This window comes from Neomonachus schauinslandi, chromosome 7 (assembly GCF_002201575.2).
Source record: "Neomonachus schauinslandi chromosome 7, ASM220157v2, whole genome shotgun sequence".
In the NCBI taxonomy this organism is placed as follows: Eukaryota; Metazoa; Chordata; class Mammalia; order Carnivora; family Phocidae; genus Neomonachus; species Neomonachus schauinslandi.
In genome coordinates this window covers 116843792-116861861 of record NC_058409.1, presented here as the reverse complement: position 1 = coordinate 116861861, position 18070 = coordinate 116843792, and the positions used below count along the sequence as shown (strand labels likewise).

General features: G+C 38.3%; 1 protein-coding gene across 1 annotated transcript in view; it reads left to right on the top strand.

Annotated features, from left to right (window-relative positions):
- NNT (nicotinamide nucleotide transhydrogenase) overlaps window positions 1-14893 on the top strand; it is an 89828-nt gene extending 74935 nt beyond the window's left edge. Inside the window, exons 20-22 of the mRNA XM_044916925.1 lie at window positions 9941-10059; window positions 11288-11403; window positions 13493-14893. Of these exons, the coding sequence (XP_044772860.1) occupies window positions 9941-10059; window positions 11288-11403; window positions 13493-13642 (385 nt within the window). The 3' untranslated portion in view covers window positions 13643-14893. The remainder of the gene's footprint in view (window positions 1-9940; window positions 10060-11287; window positions 11404-13492) is intronic.
- Window positions 14894-18070: the final 3177 nt, after the last annotated feature.

Below are 18070 nucleotides of genomic sequence, written 5' to 3'. Positions count from 1 at the left end.
AATGAAAGGTACATAATGTTCTCTAATTCTGGCTATTGGAATGTTCTAGAAAATTAAATGAACTTTTTTTTTCCCATTGAGAATCTATGAGTTCGTCTGAACCACTGCTTCTAAGGACTTTCACAATTTTAGAAAGGTGGGTGTCTGTCCTTAAGAAGCCTCGCCAGAAAGTTGATTCCACAGCCTTTCTCATTAGTCAGCTTTTGTGGACAGCAGTGGCCTTCTCAGGAGGGTTTTCCCTACTTCCATTACCATGTTTCTCTTTAGGTGGATAAGCTGACCCTACCCAGCTGGTCCCAGCCTTTCCAGCAGTAAGGATGATTTGTGTAACATATGCCCTGCTTCATGTTTTATGTTTTTATTCTAAACTGCATTTACTACAGTTATTTATTTTTAAAAAAAACTTCCTTATGCTTTTAATCAGTGACGTGTAGCTATCAATCAGAAGTTCTGATCAGAATGTGGTAAACCAAAGAAACCTGCCTTTTCTGGTCCCACCATATTTTTCACAGGTGAAATGCACAATTAGATTACAAAAATAATTGAATATAGTAACAGACCTTTTTTAAAAAAAGATTTTATTTATTTATTTATCAGAGAGAGAGAGCACAAGCAGCAGGGAGCAGCAGAGGGAGAGGGAGAAGCAGGCTCCCCGCTGAGCAAGGAGTCGGATGCGGGACTCGATCCCAGGACCCTGGGATCATGACCTGAGCCGAAGGCAGACACTTAACCGACTGAGCCACCCAGATGCCAAGATCCTTTTATTACCTTCACAGGCCCTCCTCAGAACGGAGCATTGCCATATGCAAACAGAATACAAGAGTCCTTAAGGTGTATGTAGCCCAGACCAGGGGCTCTTCATTGCATCTGCAGTGGGGCTCCCAGCCTGTTTTGTGACAGAATACAGTGCACACATATTTGGTGTAATTCTAAATAAAGGAGTCCTGCCTTAGGAAGTAGTTAATTGGAGAATCTTTAAGGTCTATTTTAACTTATTTTTATTTTTTAGGCTTTTATTTTAGTTCCAGTTAACACAGTGTTATATTAGTTTCAGGTGTACAATATAATGATTCAACACTTCCATTACAACACCTGGTGCTCATCACAAGTGCCCTCTTTAATCCCCATCACCTATTTCCCCCACCCCCCCCCACCTCCCCTCTGGTAATCACCAATTCTCTATAGGTGAGAGTCTGTTTCAGTTAGTATCCAAAATATATGAAGAACTAATAAAATTCAATACCAAAAAACCAAATAATCCAGTTAAGAAATGGGTAGAAGACATTAATAGACATTTTTCCAAAGAAGACAACCAGATGGCTAACAGACACAAGAAAGGATCCTCAACATCACTCATCATCAGGGAAATACAAATCAGTATTTATAATAGTAAGAGGCAGCAAAATGGAGAAAACACTCTAAATACTGTAGAACGAGGCCCCGTTGTCACTGTAGTTTCTTTGTCTTACGGTTGAATTGGGTTACTTGGCTCTTCTTCATGTTTTATTGCTGAACTAAATCTGGATATTTCCATAATGCAAGAAGGAAAATGTAGTTTATTTGAACAGTTGTGGTAGGATCCATGTGGTGAATGTTTTATACTCTTTACTAGTCCCACATGTCCTAGAATAACTGCTGTAATGCACCCTGGTCAGGACATATTGTCTCCATGGCCTGCGATCATGGGAATTCACATTGTTGTGTCCCCTTTAGAACATGTGGTGTCTGAAATCTAATGTGAAGTTGTGAAAAAGTATAAGAATGGGGTTTATATCATCATGTGTTCTAAAAGAGGCTTAGAAAATATGGTGTTTTTTGAATTGCCTCTTTACCAAGTTTTATCCAGTTCACGCGATATTTACAAATCGCTCTTGTATTCACTCTTAATTGTTTTTGTTCTTTCTTGGGTGATTTAAAAGTCTCTGAAGATCAGGTTGTTTTATTTGAGTAGATTATTCCACTTTTTTTGAGCCGTGCCTGAGTCTATCTTTAATCAAGGACTGAGGCCTTCGTTTTTATTATATAATGTGTCACAAAAGACTATCATTTTCATATTTGAGAGAGGAAAATAGCAAGAAGTGTTGAAATTTTTCTTGCTTCAAGATAAGTGAAAAGATTATCCTGACTTAATAATGATATTTGTTGTATCTGTCAGTTGAGGAAACAATACTTTTTTGCCTAATAGTATCTGTGGAAGGGTTAAATGTGGCCTTTTGGAATTTGACTTTATCAAATAAGTGTGTATCTGAATATAAGTTATGAATGTGTTCCCACTGAGTCCAGTATTCACAGTTACTGGCCTCAGACTATATTGACTATATAGTTTTCTTAGTCTTTCGATGTAGTTGTGAATACAAAGAACTTCTGGCTTTTATTGGACTATATTGATATTTATTGGAATTTTAAGGTAGAAATTAGAAAACCAACTCAGAAAATGTTGACATCAAACCACCATTTGTTTTAATGTAAAAATGTGTATTTATTTTTATATAAATGATCATTAAAAGGTGCATTTATTTGAAAAATACACATGAGCATTTGTATCACACAGATGTACTTGAGTAGAATATTATCATTGAAGGTTAGTTTATTAAAGGCTCATTACACTTGGCATTGGTCTACAGTACTTTGTATGAAAAACTCTTTATATGAACTATCTCACTTAAATCTCGTGATAATCCTCTGAAGAGGTTTATTCTCAATCCCACTGCGCACAGAGGAAAGGGAGGCATACAGAAGTAAACTGTCCAAAGGTTGTGAATCCAGGCAATGGTACTCCAGATCTTTCACTGCAGTTCTTTACTACTTCCCTAAATTTCTTTCTCTAAAAAGAGATGTAGAACATCTATGAGTCAATGCATCTCACTGGGCACACTGTGTTACTTAAAACCCTTTCCTTCCTTCCCTCCCGTTGAGTCCCTAGAAGGAATGCCAGGTGCTGTGGGTGCTGATAAATAAGACACGTTACTATGTTACTATGATGTTACTATTGTCGCAGCGCATCATAAGGAGGAGGTGCATCAAGAAAGAGTTCTGGGAATGTTGAAGATCTTTCTGTGATCTCATTTTAGTATTTTTCTTTTGCAGAATCTTATTGTGGACAGGGACAGCTGATTCTGCTTTGTTAAGCATGTGTACAATAAAGATAATTTTCATGGCTCAAAGGCAAGAACTAAAAGGCTAGTAGGCTTTGCATTTTCAAATTCTGGATATTCTTCATACAATGATGGAACATTGATGAGCTTTGGCCATCAGTTCCTGGAAATTGCTGGTCATGGCCAAACCAATGTCTGGTATAATTAACTTTAATACATACTTTGGAGATTGGCCAGTTACATGGGCCAGAGTTGTTATTAACTCACATTGACTTATCAGTGTACACATATATATTTCTACAAATTCAGTGTGTTCTGTTATTTCTCTCAAAACACTGGCATTTTCTTGTAAGAGCCTTGCATGTGTTTTTCTCCAGCATTAGAGCCTTAAGGTTTATATAATAAATTATTATGCCAACAGATATAAAATGATCTGTCCTTTGGGATATTCAACATAACATATTGGTTAGCTTTGTGATTATTTACCCTTCACAACTAGCTCAACAGAAATAATGTCTTTATGCACTCTGTAGCTAATCAAATGTTACAATAACAACAAATACATTTAGAGGTCTTTGATTTCTTTTAAACTCTTTTTTTTTTTTTTTTTTAAAGATTTTATTTATTTATTTGAGAGAGAGAGAGTGAGAGAGAGCAAGCACATGAGAGGGGGTAGGGTCAGAGGGAGAAGCAGACTCCCCGCCGAGCAGGGAGCCCGATGTGGGACTCGATCCCGGGACTCCAGGATCATGACCTGAGCCGAAGGCAGTCGCTCAACCAACTGAGCCACCCAGGCGCCCGAGGTCTTTGATTTCTAACTTGGCCCAAGACATGTCAGTTAAAGCATAGAGATGATGGCCAGATGGATTAATTTAAAGATAAGCAAGGGCAGTATTAAAAACAAATTAATTAAGATGAAAAACTTACTGGAGTAAAGGAGGGATACAGAATTGCAATCCAAAAGTAATTTACATAGTATATATTGGATTATTCAGCTAAAATAGAAACCCTAGTTCATGGAATTTTAGGACTGGAAAGGAATTTTGTGGTAGCCTGAATAATGCCCCCAAAGAGTCCACCTACAGTCCCCCAAACCTGTGGACATGTTACTTAACGTGGCAAAAGGGGCTTTGTAGATTTAAGGGGAGGATTTTGAGGTGGGGGGATTATCTTGGATTATTTGGGCAGGCCCATGTCATCACTAGGGTCCTCAGAGAGGAAGGAGTCAGAGAGAGTCCTAGAAGAAATCATAAGAAAGAGTCAGAGACAGAGGTATGACAGTGGAAGCAGTAGTCAGAGGCATGCAGCCACAAGCCAAGGAATGGGGGCGCCTCCGGAAGCAGGAGAAGGCAAGGAATGGATTTTCCCCTAGAGCCTCTAGAAGACATGCAGCCGTGCCAACACCTTGATTTTAGTGTAGGAAAACTGATTTTCTGCTTCTGACCTCCAGAACTGTAAGATAATCAATTTGTGTCGTTTTAAGTTACTAAATATGTGGTAATTTGTTATAGCAGCAATCAGAAACTAGTACAGACCTTAAATATCACATAGTACAGTGACTGCAAGTCTTCCTTAAGTCTTACAAATCAGGTTTTGGGAAGAGGTTCAGACCTGGGGGAAGGAGGAAACACTTATTGGTGATCAGTAAGACTGGAAGATTATGAGAAATTTTTGGTGTTCAAGATTTGTTATTCACATTTCAAAAGAGCACAAATGAGTAATTTGTGGCAAATATAGTACTGCTGGCTTGAGGTAGAGTGGCTCTTGGTTCTTGTAGTTCTGGAAATCCTGAATTTCATTGCTGTCTCTTACTAGTGGTTAAGACCATTGCTTTAAATCCTCCCCAGTCCTCCCTTAAATGAAGGGCTGTCTCAGCGTCCACAACCGTCTTGATTATGTCCACTGCCAGCCAACCATCCTTTGTGTATGTGTGGGAGATGCTCTTTTTTTTTTTTTTTTAAAGATTTTATTTATTTATTAGAGAGAGAGAGATAGTGAGAGCAGGAACACAAGCAGGGGGAGTGGGAAAGGGAGAAGCAGGCTTTCCGCTGAGCAGGGAGCCCGATGTGGGGCTCGATCCCAGGACCCTGGGATCATGACCTGAGCTGAAGGCAGACGCTTAACGACTGAGCCACCCAGGCGCCCCTGGGAGATGCTCTTGAATCCTTTTTGTACTGAACTGGTGGATGGTACATCAGCTCACATTGAGCCTCTCTCTTCCTGACCCCAGAAAAGAAGATGGAAACTTTCCCTAACTGGGGCATTTGTTTTTAAACAGTTAACAGAAAGTTTTTTTTTTTTTTTTAATTAAAAAAATTTTTTGGGGGAGCGCCTGGGTGGCTCAGTCATTAAGCATCTGCCTTCAGCTCAGGTCATGATTTCCAGGGTCCTGGAATCGAGCCCCACATTGGGCTCCCTGCTCCGCGGGAAGCCTGCTTCTCCCTCTCCTGCTCTTCCTGCTTGTGTTCCGTCTCTCGCTGTGTCTCTCTCTGTCAAATAAATAAATAAAATCTTTAAAAAATAATAAAAATAAAAATAAAAAAATTTATTTTATCCCTGTGCTTTCCTGTGCATTTGAATACATTTTCTTTTCTTCTGTTTTATGAAAATGAGGACGATTTGGTTCACTTCTGTTTTATTTGGTCTGCTTGAAAATCATGTTTTGCCCTTTTTTGAGCCAGTTGATCTTTTTTCACTTAGAGTGTGTTATTTTCTAAATCATTAGATGTTTTGTGTTTCTCTTGCACCTTAGCCAAGTACTCTCTGATCCTTTTAAACCATAGCTTCCAGAACTAAATTTGGTTGTTTAGTTTTTTCATTGGGTCTAGTCAGTGATAAAAGTAAGAATGTGAGAGAGTTCATGAATGTGAGAGAACCACCCTGCCGTTGTTCACAAAATCAAGCACCTTTGAAACTTCATTCATCATGTCTTGTCTTTTTTTAAATTCATGCAATCATCAGGCTTAGCAGTATATTTTAGTTATTTCAGTATAATGCACTTTCTCTCTAGGTCTTTTATATTCATGCTTAAAGTGCTGTATTATTATTATTTTTTCTTTCTTTCTTTTTTTTAAATAGGCTCCATATCCAACATGGGGCTTGAACTCACTTCTCTGAGATCAAGAGTTGCATGCTCTTCCAACTGAGCCAGCCAGGAGTCCCTAAAATACTATATTATTATTAAAGTATTAAAATGATATTTATGTTCATATTTGAGGTTTAGTAATAATAAGCCCCATTTATTGAGCATAAGCTTTGGTTCCTGGAGAATTTTTTAAAAAATATTTTATGTTATTGCCACTGTACAAAATACTAAATTTTAAAGTAGGTACCCCAACCAAAGAGTCCAGTTGACATTGCAGAAATGCTTGGTCCGAGACAGTGTGAAAAGAGCCACAGTACTGAATACGGTTTACATTACCACATGAAGAGTGGGAACATAAATTGTCAGTATTTTGCCTTACTTCTTTTGTTTTCAGGAATGATTGAAAACTCTGACTTGGTATAGATTATGACATTAGGATAACAATGTGCTGTTTAAAAAGAAAGCAATCTTGTCTTTAGAGAACATTTTAAAATTATACTCAAGTGTCGAACTGTTAAAATCCCCAAAATGACAGGAGAATTTGTGGTTGAAGAACTTAAAATCTTATGAGGTGGTGAGTTTGGGTGACCGTGGTCTGGAGTGAACTAATGACTGCCCTTAATTTTATTTTCACTAGAATAAAACTACAGCTAGCCCACTGAGGGGGAAAGATGATGAAGTAGTTGAAAGAGATGAAATAGTTCATTCTGTCCAAGTAATTTCTAACTCCCACCCTGAGTAATTTTTCAGAATAGACTTCTCCAGCATTCAGCAGGTGCTCGTAAAAGTTATACATTGTGGTAGATACTTTGTATACTGAGACACATTTTTCTCCTGTGTCTATTTGTTCATGCAGATATTTATTTTGTTTTATAGCTCTTAGCATTGTTGAAACTTTCTGGGCTCTCAATTATTCTCAAAGAACACTGTGAATTGGATTTTTGGAACTCCTTCAAGCAGAGATAAATAGGTATTTCTCAAGCCTGTTCTATGCAGAGTTTTCTGTAGCCCTTGGCAGGATGTGGGCTCATAGTAACAGCTGGTTACTACTCTGTGGGAAAACTGAGACACAGAGAGTCCTTAAGTAACCTGCTCGACATCAACATAACTAGTAAACCGGAGCTGTTAACTAAGCAAAATACCTCTCAAGTTGCCTGACTATACTACTGTATTATAAAGTAGTTAAAAGTTCAGACTCTTGAGGCAGAAAGACCTGAGTTTGAATCCCAGCTTAACTGTATACTGAGAAAGTTGTACAAATGGAATAGCACCTCATGAAGAGCCAGCATTAGCCATTGTGCCAAAATAGATCTACATTCTTGCTTCTTTTTGTTAGATAGAGGAATGCAGCTCTACAGCCTTATTTATTTCACTGAGGACTGGGCTTGAATCACTTGCTCTACATTCTAATTCTTTTTTTTTTTTTTTAAGATTTTATTTATTTATTTGACAGAGAGAGACACAGCGAGAGAGGCAACACAAGCAGGGGGAGTGGGAGAGGGAGAAGCAGGCTCCCCGCAGAGCAGGGAGCCCGATGCGGGACTCGATCCCAGGACCCTGGGATCATGACCTGAGCTGAAGGCAGTCGCTTAACCAACTGAGCCACCCAGGCACCCTACATTCTAATTCTTGATGGAGGTTTTTAAAAGATGATTAGGGATAGAATGAAACAATAGATGAGAAATCATTTGTAAATTGCATTACAATAGGAGAGCATGAAGTTAAGTATTTCAAATGAAGTTAATTTTTTTCCACCATAAAAAGTTGTACGTTTTCCTCCTTTTGGCAACTGTGAAACTGGGAAGATCCCAGCTGGGCCAAGGACATCGATCTCATTGGCTTCCTAGCCCTTCGAAGTTTCCCCGAAACCCTTCAATGACATGGTTTGATCCCCCCACAAAAGTATACATTCTCATAGAAAATTGGGAAAATGTATTTAAAAAAGAGGAGAAGTAAAACGATGATCTCTTGTATAACTGCTTAGAGGTAACTGTTTTGTTTCCTTTTAGCCCCGGTTTCTGTTTTTGTTTTTGTTTTAACATAAATTGTTATTTAGGAACATTTAGTGATCCCAGAAGGAAGATGATATAAAAGTGAATTTGATAAAAGAATACTTGTCACTTGATGTCTTTTTTCCCTCCCAATTACAAGGCCCCTAATAATTTAGGCTCTTCATTATCACTTTTAAAGATGTAGAAAATCAATTATCAGCTATTTGGGCAATATAGAGGCCATTTTAAAGCTCTTTTCAGGTCTACTTTTGGGGAGGTGTCAATTCCTCTGTTGCTTTAATCTGTTCCTAGCAGAACCTGTGTTAAAAATGGGGAGGCCTGATTTGGTAGTAGTTACTGTGAAAAGTAACAGGGCATCTTAAATGACCATAACTTTTGTATGAGCCAGCAATGTGTTGTGATGGCTGTAAATGCCAATGCAGACTTGGGCATTGTCAGTAAAAGATCTCAGGATGGGATTTTCTTGCTGTGCCCTATGCATCTAGATCACATCCAGCATATTGTGTTCACTCTGGGGGCCTGAGGTTTGAGCTGGATATTGACAATGTAGAAACAGGTGACTAGGACAGCAGTGGGTCCTGTCAGCACTGAATAGTTGAAAGAATTGAGGATGTTTTGCTTAGTAGGCATCCTAGGAGCACTCAGAGGAGTCCACATATGAAAGAGGGAGTAGACTCATTAAGGCTCCAGATGGCCAAACTACAGACCTTGGAAAGCAATGAGATGGGGGTTCTCTTTGGCTGATATGAGTGTGTACGTGTGTGTGTGTGTGTGTGTGTGTGTGTGTGATGTAATTTTTGGGATTGTCTAGTAATGGAATAGACCTCTGGAAGGAGTAAGTTTCTGGTTACTGAAAGTATTTAAGCTGAGGTTGGATGGATCCCTGCCAAGAACTACCATAAAATGCATTTCTTCTCTGGATTCACTCACTCACTCACTCACTCACTCACTCACTCACTCACTCACTCACTTCTTATTGAGCCCTGCCTATGTGTCAAGCATGGTGCTCAGTGCTGAGGAGACAGAGATCACTACTGTGGGCAAGAAGCTGGATTAAATAACCCCAAAGATCCCATTTTGGTTGCGGTTGAAAGAAATTGCTTGATGCTTCGATTTCTTTTGCCTTGATAAAAGTGTAGAGCTCTGATATGTGTCTTACTCTCTCTTTGAAACACTCCAGCATGTTGCTATCACGTTGTCTCATGGGATGCGGAGTTATGCTTCATATCACTCTCAGAAAGATTGGAGGCCTTTAACTCCCGTACATGACAATATTTTATTTCTCCAGCTTTGAACGTGGAGGTTAAAGTTGAATGTGGAGTCAGCTTTTGATGGAATAATGTTGATTTTTCATGGCAAGTGTTTAATTCCAGGCTGACTTACATAAGTTTTTAAAGATGCAAGATTTATCAGAAAGTATCATGAGAGAACATAATGCTTATTAAATGTAAGGTGATATTATTTACTAATGTTGGAAATTCATTGTACTTAAAACATAAGAGTCAGGTTCTAAGGTTACACTTACTTCTTGAGAGGAGTTATCATTTGTGTATATGGAGAGATTAAACCTCCAACTTCAATATTTGTAGATTGATCATATATCTGGATTAGTTCTAGCCTCTCTTGTAGAGATCGGATAGAGAGCTGAGGTGCCAAGAACAAAGTGTGCAGATTTGGAGGTGATGTTGGGGTCTCTGTACATTTTGGCCCATCATGTAAGGCCAACTGTTCATTTGTTTTATGTCTAGGTTTGGAATTCACCCAGTTGCAGGCCGGATGCCTGGTCAGCTTAATGTGCTGCTGGCTGAGGCTGGGGTGCCATATGATATTGTGTTGGAAATGGACGAGATCAACCATGATTTCCCAGGTAAGTAGTGGGGGCGATGGTGAAGCTTGTTCTTCGTCCGAATAAAGTGATACCAGTCTTAGGACATAAATTGTGGGATTACTGAAGACCTACTAGTCTGATGAAGAGTAACCTGCTCCTAGGAGGTGTGCAGTTGAAATGAAATAAACGAAAGACAGTGCTGAATAAGGTACAACAGGCTTGTGAGTGGCATGGGTAGTTTTGGGGCCTAGGAGGAGATCGGAAGGGTGGTGAAAATCTCAGGAGGCAGTGGAAGAGGGACTCTGAAGAGACCTGGCTTTGGGATCCAGGTTCTGACTCCACTTTTGGAACTAGATACTCAGCCTCAGGTTCCTCATTTATAAAATTGCTTCTATTGATAATTTAATGTCTAATTCTTGTCAGCATCTTAGATTTTACTGGCTTCCAATTGTACCAACTCATGATCAAGAAAGTAGTTTTCTGTTTTCCTTTAAAGTACTGGGACTTCACTAGATAAGGTGCCGTACTTTATGGCTGTCGTTGGGTAGATGTTGAATGTTAATGACATTTGGCTCAAGATCATGTTTGTTAAAATTAAACCAGTTCCCTCTGGCAAGTATCCATTGTAAACTTAAAAAATACTGTTTATTAGAGGAAAATAATGAAGTTGTATGTATATCTACATTCACATGGCATTTTTGGCAAAGTTCTAAGGTAATTTATATTATAGTCCTTAAAGAGGGAATTTGGGCCATTTTATGCCCCTTTTCAGATTTCACTGTTGCTAAATTATGTGTGAAACCTGCCAGTTCCAGGAATTATGGACCCAGCTTTTAATACAGTACAGACCCTTAGACCATTTTCTTTTAGACATCAAAATAGCATCTTATGGGGGTCATTTTAAAAGATGAAAATGGGATGCAAATCTTATAAAATAATATAACTGGCAAGATCATTGTGAGATAATAAAAAAACTGTAAAGTCAGATTAGGCAGATCCCCTGGGGGGAGGGGAAGCATAATAATGCAAGCTCGTCAGGGTGCTCAGGCTGAGATGCAGGACCTACTGCTTTTTAGCTGTGTGACATTGGCTAGGTTACCGAGCCTCTCTGATAAAGCTCTTTGTACGGTGTCTGGCACAAGTGTGCGTCCTATAAATATTACCTTCTGTTACTGTTTTAAAGTCCAGATCACTATAATTTGCCTGGAAAAAGTGAAAATGACCCATTTGAGTTTTTTATTTACTCTTTTTTTCCTTTATTATGTAGACACTGATTTGGTTCTTGTGATTGGAGCTAATGACACTGTGAATTCAGCAGCTCAAGAAGACCCCAACTCAATTATTGCAGGCATGCCAGTCCTCGAGGTCTGGAAATCAAAGCAGGTAAGGTTTCAGACTTGTGTTTCATTCTAATAATCAAATGTCTCCTACAACATGCACCCAGAGCTGTCCTGGTTCACTTGGTGAGGAGCACCAATGCCTTTTGGGAGCCCCAGGAGCTAGAGTGGGTGTAGGGCCCAGCTCTCCATATCCAGCTTCTGTCTATTCGGTGGTCACCAGAGAACCCAAGTGGATGCCCTGGTCACCATTTGAACTAGATGATATTATGTGGGTGGATTAACAAAATCTGTAACCACAGCTGAAAAAAGAGCTGTGAGCTTTTGGAATGAGCCTGGCTGACTTCCAGATAGAGTCCAGTGAAGCAGATGGCTTCCCTCTGGGACAGTGAGTCAGTATCATCGCCTTCATATACGAAGACGAGCACATTTTTTCATTTAATTTTTTTGAAAGGGAATTTGTTGTTGTTATGGAGTGTCCAGAAGAAAGGTGATTTAGAAATCCAAACTATAACATGGCATAAGGAAGCAAGGCGTGCTCACGTACATCACCTCTGTGGAAGCTAACTGCTGGGTTATAGAGAGCTCAGAGGCTTCTACATTTCCCCTGCCCTGGCGGAGGACAGGTCTCTTTACCACTCTCAGGTCAGATCTGCATTTTAACAGTCATAATTATGTAATGTACCTTTCCCTTTAATTTTGTTTCTTTTTATTGTAAATATGTGAGCTTGAAATTTGTGGTGGGTGAGATATGCACTTGTTCATGTGTAGATGAAAAACTATTGCATTGGTCATCAATATTTGAGAGTTTGCAGAATGCATTATGGTACTAAGGCTGTGTGAAGTGTAAGTAAGTTTATATTGCTTTCATTTTTGGATAGATTACATGTCCTAGACTACTATAGAAGGGCTTTCATTTCCTTAAGAACTAACTTGATATTTAACTGAATAGCACCATCCATAATTCATGTAATTGTAAATGACTGTGACACATCAATATTAGAGATAGCCTTACTTCTTCCATTTTGCTTTGTAGGAGCATAATATTAGTTATTAGCTCTGTCTTGTGACAGGCTAGATTGTTCTTTGGGCTTTTGTCTTGGAACCTTCTGATCTACTTTAAAGTGTTGGAATAAGAATCACACCATTTTCCCACTCAGCTACATTTACCTTAGGATTTGTAGCAGAAGTTTATACGCTAAATTTGTTCTCTTAAGCGCATTCAGAGAAAGATACTTATTTTTCTGACTAGAAAATGTTACATAGTCTTTATGGAAGAAAAGCACTGAGAAGAAAATCTCTTGTAATCTTATTATTCATAGATAAACTATTGTTAACATGATTTTTGTCTCACGGATAGGAGTAAGGGCAAATGAAAGTTAATACAATGTAAACATGCCTTTAGAAAGCACTCCCTGGGGCGCCTGGGTGGCTCAGTTGGTTAAGCGACTGCCTTCAGCTCAGGTCATGATCCTGGAGTCCCGCATCGGGCTCCCTGCTTGGCAGGGAGTCTGCTTCGCCCTCTGACCCTCCCCCCTCTCATGTGCTCTCATTCTCTCTCTCTCAAATAAATAAATAAAATCTTAAAAAAAAAAAAAAGAAAGAAAGAAAGCACTCCCTGGAATTGTGTAAGACTGTTGAATCACAGACCTGTACCTCTGAAACAATACGTTATATGTTAAAAAAAAGAAGATAGTAGGAAGGGAGAAATGAAGGGGGGGGAATCAGAGGGGGAGACGAACCATGAGAGACTTTGGACTCTGAGAAACAAACAGGGTTTTAAAGGGGAAGGGGGTGTGGGGGGATGGGTGAGCCTGGTGATGGGTATTAAGGAGGGCACATATTGAATGGAGCACTGGGTGTTATACGCAAACAATGAATCATGGAACACTACATCAAAAACTAATGATGTATTGTATGGTGACTAACATAACATAATAAAAAATTTACCACCAGGAAAAAAAAAAAGCAAGCAAGCAAGCACTCCCTGTGTATTGTAGAAGTCTGTGTACTCAGGAGTTAGTGGTGGTATGTGCTTCATTCAAAGCTAGGGCAGGGCAGGGTCGGCCTGTCTATCATGTCCCAGTCAGTTCTGTTCAATACACTCACTCTCTCAGTTCATCTTTGCTCCTTAGGTCATCGTTATGAAGAGGTCCTTGGGTGTTGGCTATGCTGCAGTGGACAATCCAATCTTCTACAAACCTAACACGGCCATGCTTCTAGGCGATGCTAAGAAGACCTGCGATGCACTGCAGGCGAAAGTGAGAGAATCCTACCAGAAGTAAATTTTAAAGACCAAGCTGTTGTCTGACGAAGCCACTTCTTCCGTTGTGGGAACAGGCAAATAAAGTAATCACTCTATACAGCTGATAGACATCTGTAGCAAAGCTCTTGGAAGAAAAAGAAGACTGAAGAAAGCAAAGCAAGCAGGGAGATTTTTCAGGAACAGTGATCCCTTGATGTAAAAAAAAAAAAAGATTGAGAATTCTACATGTCTTCCTGTGCATATTTTTTGTGTTATGAATTTCAAAAGTATTTTATAAAAGGAGAAAGAACAGCCTTATTTTAGTTCTAATCCATTTGGATTTTTTTTAATTCTTCCCCAGTAGTCAGACTGTTTAAGAAATTAAATCTTTAGGATCTTAGTACTTACATTATATACATGGATCTGAAAAATCTGACCCTGTAAACATTACAGCTACCTTCATTTATGTTTTTTGCAACAAATGTTACTAATTTGAAACTTTTGTCAACTTCTGAGCTATCCTCTTACCATTTAACCATAATCTGAATTAACCATATCAAATTGGCTTCAACTTTTCGAACTGTACTTCCAATTCTAGGTTTCAGGGATGTATTTTCTGACTTCTATTTTAATATATTAAAGGACTAGATAATCTTTCAGAGATGCTGGGAACAAATCATTTGCTTTGTATGTTTCATCAGGACACCAATGAAACATATAATTTGAAATCAGTATTGTATTTTTAAAAATCCCATTTCCAATCAGATCTTTTTTTTAATTTCAATCAATTTATACTGTGTATTACTATATTAAGTGCACTTGAATGGAATTCAAGTATTTGACTAATCAAATGAGTTCATCATGTTTGCATAGAGATGTAGCAATTGTCTCTGGTAACAAAGGGCTAAAGTGAATAGTTCTGCCTGTTACTAACATCTGGGGAAGACTTGCTACTATGAAATAGATGAAATTAATCAGTCTCTTAACTGTTGGCAAGAATTTTTTATCCAAATCAGAGTGTGTTTTGAGGTCTTATGTAATTGATGACATTTGAGAAAAATGGTGGCACTTTTTTTTTAGCTACCTATTTGTTTATCTAAGCACCAGTAAAAATCATGTCTTTTTGCAGTAAAAGTGTAGATTTTCTTTGTGACTTTGCTACTGTTCCAAAAGCTCCTTATAGGTGAATGTGTGAGGAATACTTGGAATATCTGCCTCTCTATTTAACGAATTTGGTACTAAGTTTCTCGAAACAATTATAAACACATAAAAACTATTTCTAAACCAGAAAGAGAAATAACTGGTGTGAAATTTTTTACTGCTATGCTCGTGTTTACTCAGTTTACAACTCACAGTATCTGTTGGTTTGGTAGTCAGCTTCTGTTTTGCTGTGCCTGAGATTAAAATCTGTGTGTATGTGTGTGTGTTTGTGTACATATGTTTTAAAAGCAGGAAAGACTCCTTTTTAAATTTTAAGTGGTAAATGCAATTTGCTACTGGATCTCAGATCATTAATAAGCTAAAGTCTGAATTATATCATGAAAGTTCTACTAGAAAAAACTAAATAGTATCTTTGTTTATGTCCTTTTCCCTTTCTCAAAGTAGTAGGTACATCTGGAAAGCAGCAACTTGGATTTTTTGTTGTTGTTGTTTTTGAGATAATTCCTGCATTGAGCTTGAACTAAAAATAATTATACTTGGACTTATTTACTTTTGTTGTTTACAGTAAGTATTTTTAAAAGTACGAACCTCATTCTTTGCTGCTCACTAGTCCTTGGTCATTCAGTCGTGTTAACTGAATTGAACCAACATCCAGTTGGTTTTTTTTTTTTTTTACTTTATTGGTTAGGCTACTTAAATGAATTTGGATACATAATTTCTTAAAGTAATACTCCTAAAAGTTGGTGGCCTTGGATTATTTATGGTAAAGTCTAATATCAACAAAAATAATCTTCATCCATCCTGTTTTATTACTCTTTTTTTCTGCTAAGTCATACAACTGGAAGGTCTGACTCCTTTTTATTCTTGTATTGCTCACAGTATATATTGATATTCAACTAGAAATAATTTTTTAAAAAATCCATTGTACCTCAGAGGCTGTTACAAAAAAAAAAAATTACACATAGGCAGTGAAAGGCTAATGTTGATGTGTCTTTTAGGCCTTTTTAACAATCCTTTTTTTCCTCTTGTTTGTCATAAATTGGGAGTTTGTGTTTAAAGTTATGCATCTAAGTAAAGAATGTATATAAGTAAATGTATAAATTTTAATACATTATATGTATGTTTCTGTCTAACTGTGGACAGTTTTCTGGCATATAAATCTTTTTATCATTCTCTCTATTTTTTCTAGGGATTGGAATAGAGAGGAGTGAGAGAGAGAGGACTAATCTTTTTCTGCATTGGGCGTTTCAGGCGTTTATGGACTCAGGGAATAACAGTTAGGTATTTGGTAATGAATCTGGATAGTGGGCCTTGGCCTTTCTGAATCGATCCAAGTCATGGCCCTAACTTTTAGATTTTGCTGTTTTGTCATACAACACAAATATGGGATATATTATGTATCAGTCAGCTTTAGGGTTTAGTTCAATTTATCCTATCCCAAAGCCTTAATATGTATAATTAATAACTCATAACCCATGTGTTCATCTGACTGAGAGGCAAATTTTCAAGTCCCTTAAGGCATAAGTCTTATGAGTTAAAGCATTTTAGAACTGGAAAGTTGGATAGCTCTTTTGGATAGCTAGGGGAGATAGTTCAAATGTCTAATTTATAGCTCCTGCCAGTTTTTGAGAGTCTTTGCCAACAAATATTATTGGGTCAGAATGGTAAAAGAAAAAAAAAAACAAAAACAAAAAAACAAAACCCTATACTCCAGAGGCAGCAACTTGACATTCCTGCTGCTCTTTAGATTCTCAAAGGAAAGAAGGATGAGTTTAATTAACAAGGAGGGGAAAAAAAACTTTAAGTGAAACTTTAAAAGTGTTAGTGTAGTAAAGGAGCAGAAATTTTGAAGCTCTTAAGATTGTTGTTCTTAAACTTTTAGAAGTTACATATTGGGCTAAGGAATTAAACTGTTCACTATTTAAGTGGTTATATAGACATTTACCATGGTGTATACTGTAATTCTGGATGGAAACCTTTTGTATAAAATAGTGATGGAGATGATGAGACAGTAATTAGAATGTTGAATATTTGAAACTCTGACATACAATGATTAAGATAATGGTAGAAAAAGATAGTTGGATCTGGGTAGATAATTTATTTGGGGAAGAATGGAAAACCATAATGGATAGGTAGAGAAAGGCCAGTTTAGGATTATGGAGAACTTTAAAAGCTGGAACTCAAGTAGTGGGGAGATACTACATCTCTGTTATGTTGATTGTGAAAGCATATGACTACCTCATTCTATATAAAATATTTGTACTTCATATTCTTGCCAAAGATCACAACTTTGAACTCTGTTTTCCAGTTCTTTCCAAAAGCCCATTTCTGAAGAAGAATAACTAATGAAAAGATAGCCTAAAGGATATGGAGTCCAGTTTGCCCCTGGATATTTCAGATTTTGCTCAGAGACCAAGCCAGCCCTTCAGACGTCTGGGTGCTTGGGCTCTGTTGGGTGGGTCATTGTGGATAACAACGACATGAGGGGCTGGAATGGAAGGTGGGGGGAGAGGGATCCAGCTCACTTCAGGGGATTATGAGTGTGGGAGAGGTACATGTGTCAGCAATAGAATGGTGGGGAGTAAAAGTGGTTGTCACAGACTTTGAGAAGAATTGAGGTGATGTGGATCTGGGGTACACAGGTGACACATGGGAAGATGGTGGCTAGTTCCTTCTCCCAATGATGGAGAGATGTGAAGAAGGAATTGAGAACTTAGGGCAAGGGGTTGGAGGTGTTCCTATTTATTATAAAGACAGAAGAGTAAGATCTAAGAACTTTCTCATCCTCCTTCCTGTTGTATTTGGGAAGATGAAAAGCACAACACAAAGTGATCTGATGTATAGGGGATAGTAAAAACCCGTGGAAATGGACCATTCAGAAATTCAGATAAGGCCATTTTTTCCCCCATCCACCTACTTTGTTTTTGGCTTACCACAGGAAAAACAAAACTTGGAAACTTCTCCAGTAAGGCATAGAACTAGATTTAGCCAGTGAACTTTTATCTAAATCAGCCCTTCTCTGGACCCGATTTTCCAAAAGCCAGTGAACCGCTGTCAGCCAGCCTTGCCTTCCCCCCCTTCTTTCTTCCAGTTTGGGAGTGTACTTTCTACAAGAGTACAGTGCTTACACTGATGGGGCAGGGTCTGTGCCTGGTGAATTCCATCCAGACCTTGGGATTCTAGTCCTCTACTACACACACACACACACACACACACACACACACACACACACACACACACAGATGCTGGGTTCAAACTGAAAGGTCACCTCTAAACCTCTAGAGAAATGGGAGAAAGTCTGACTGGG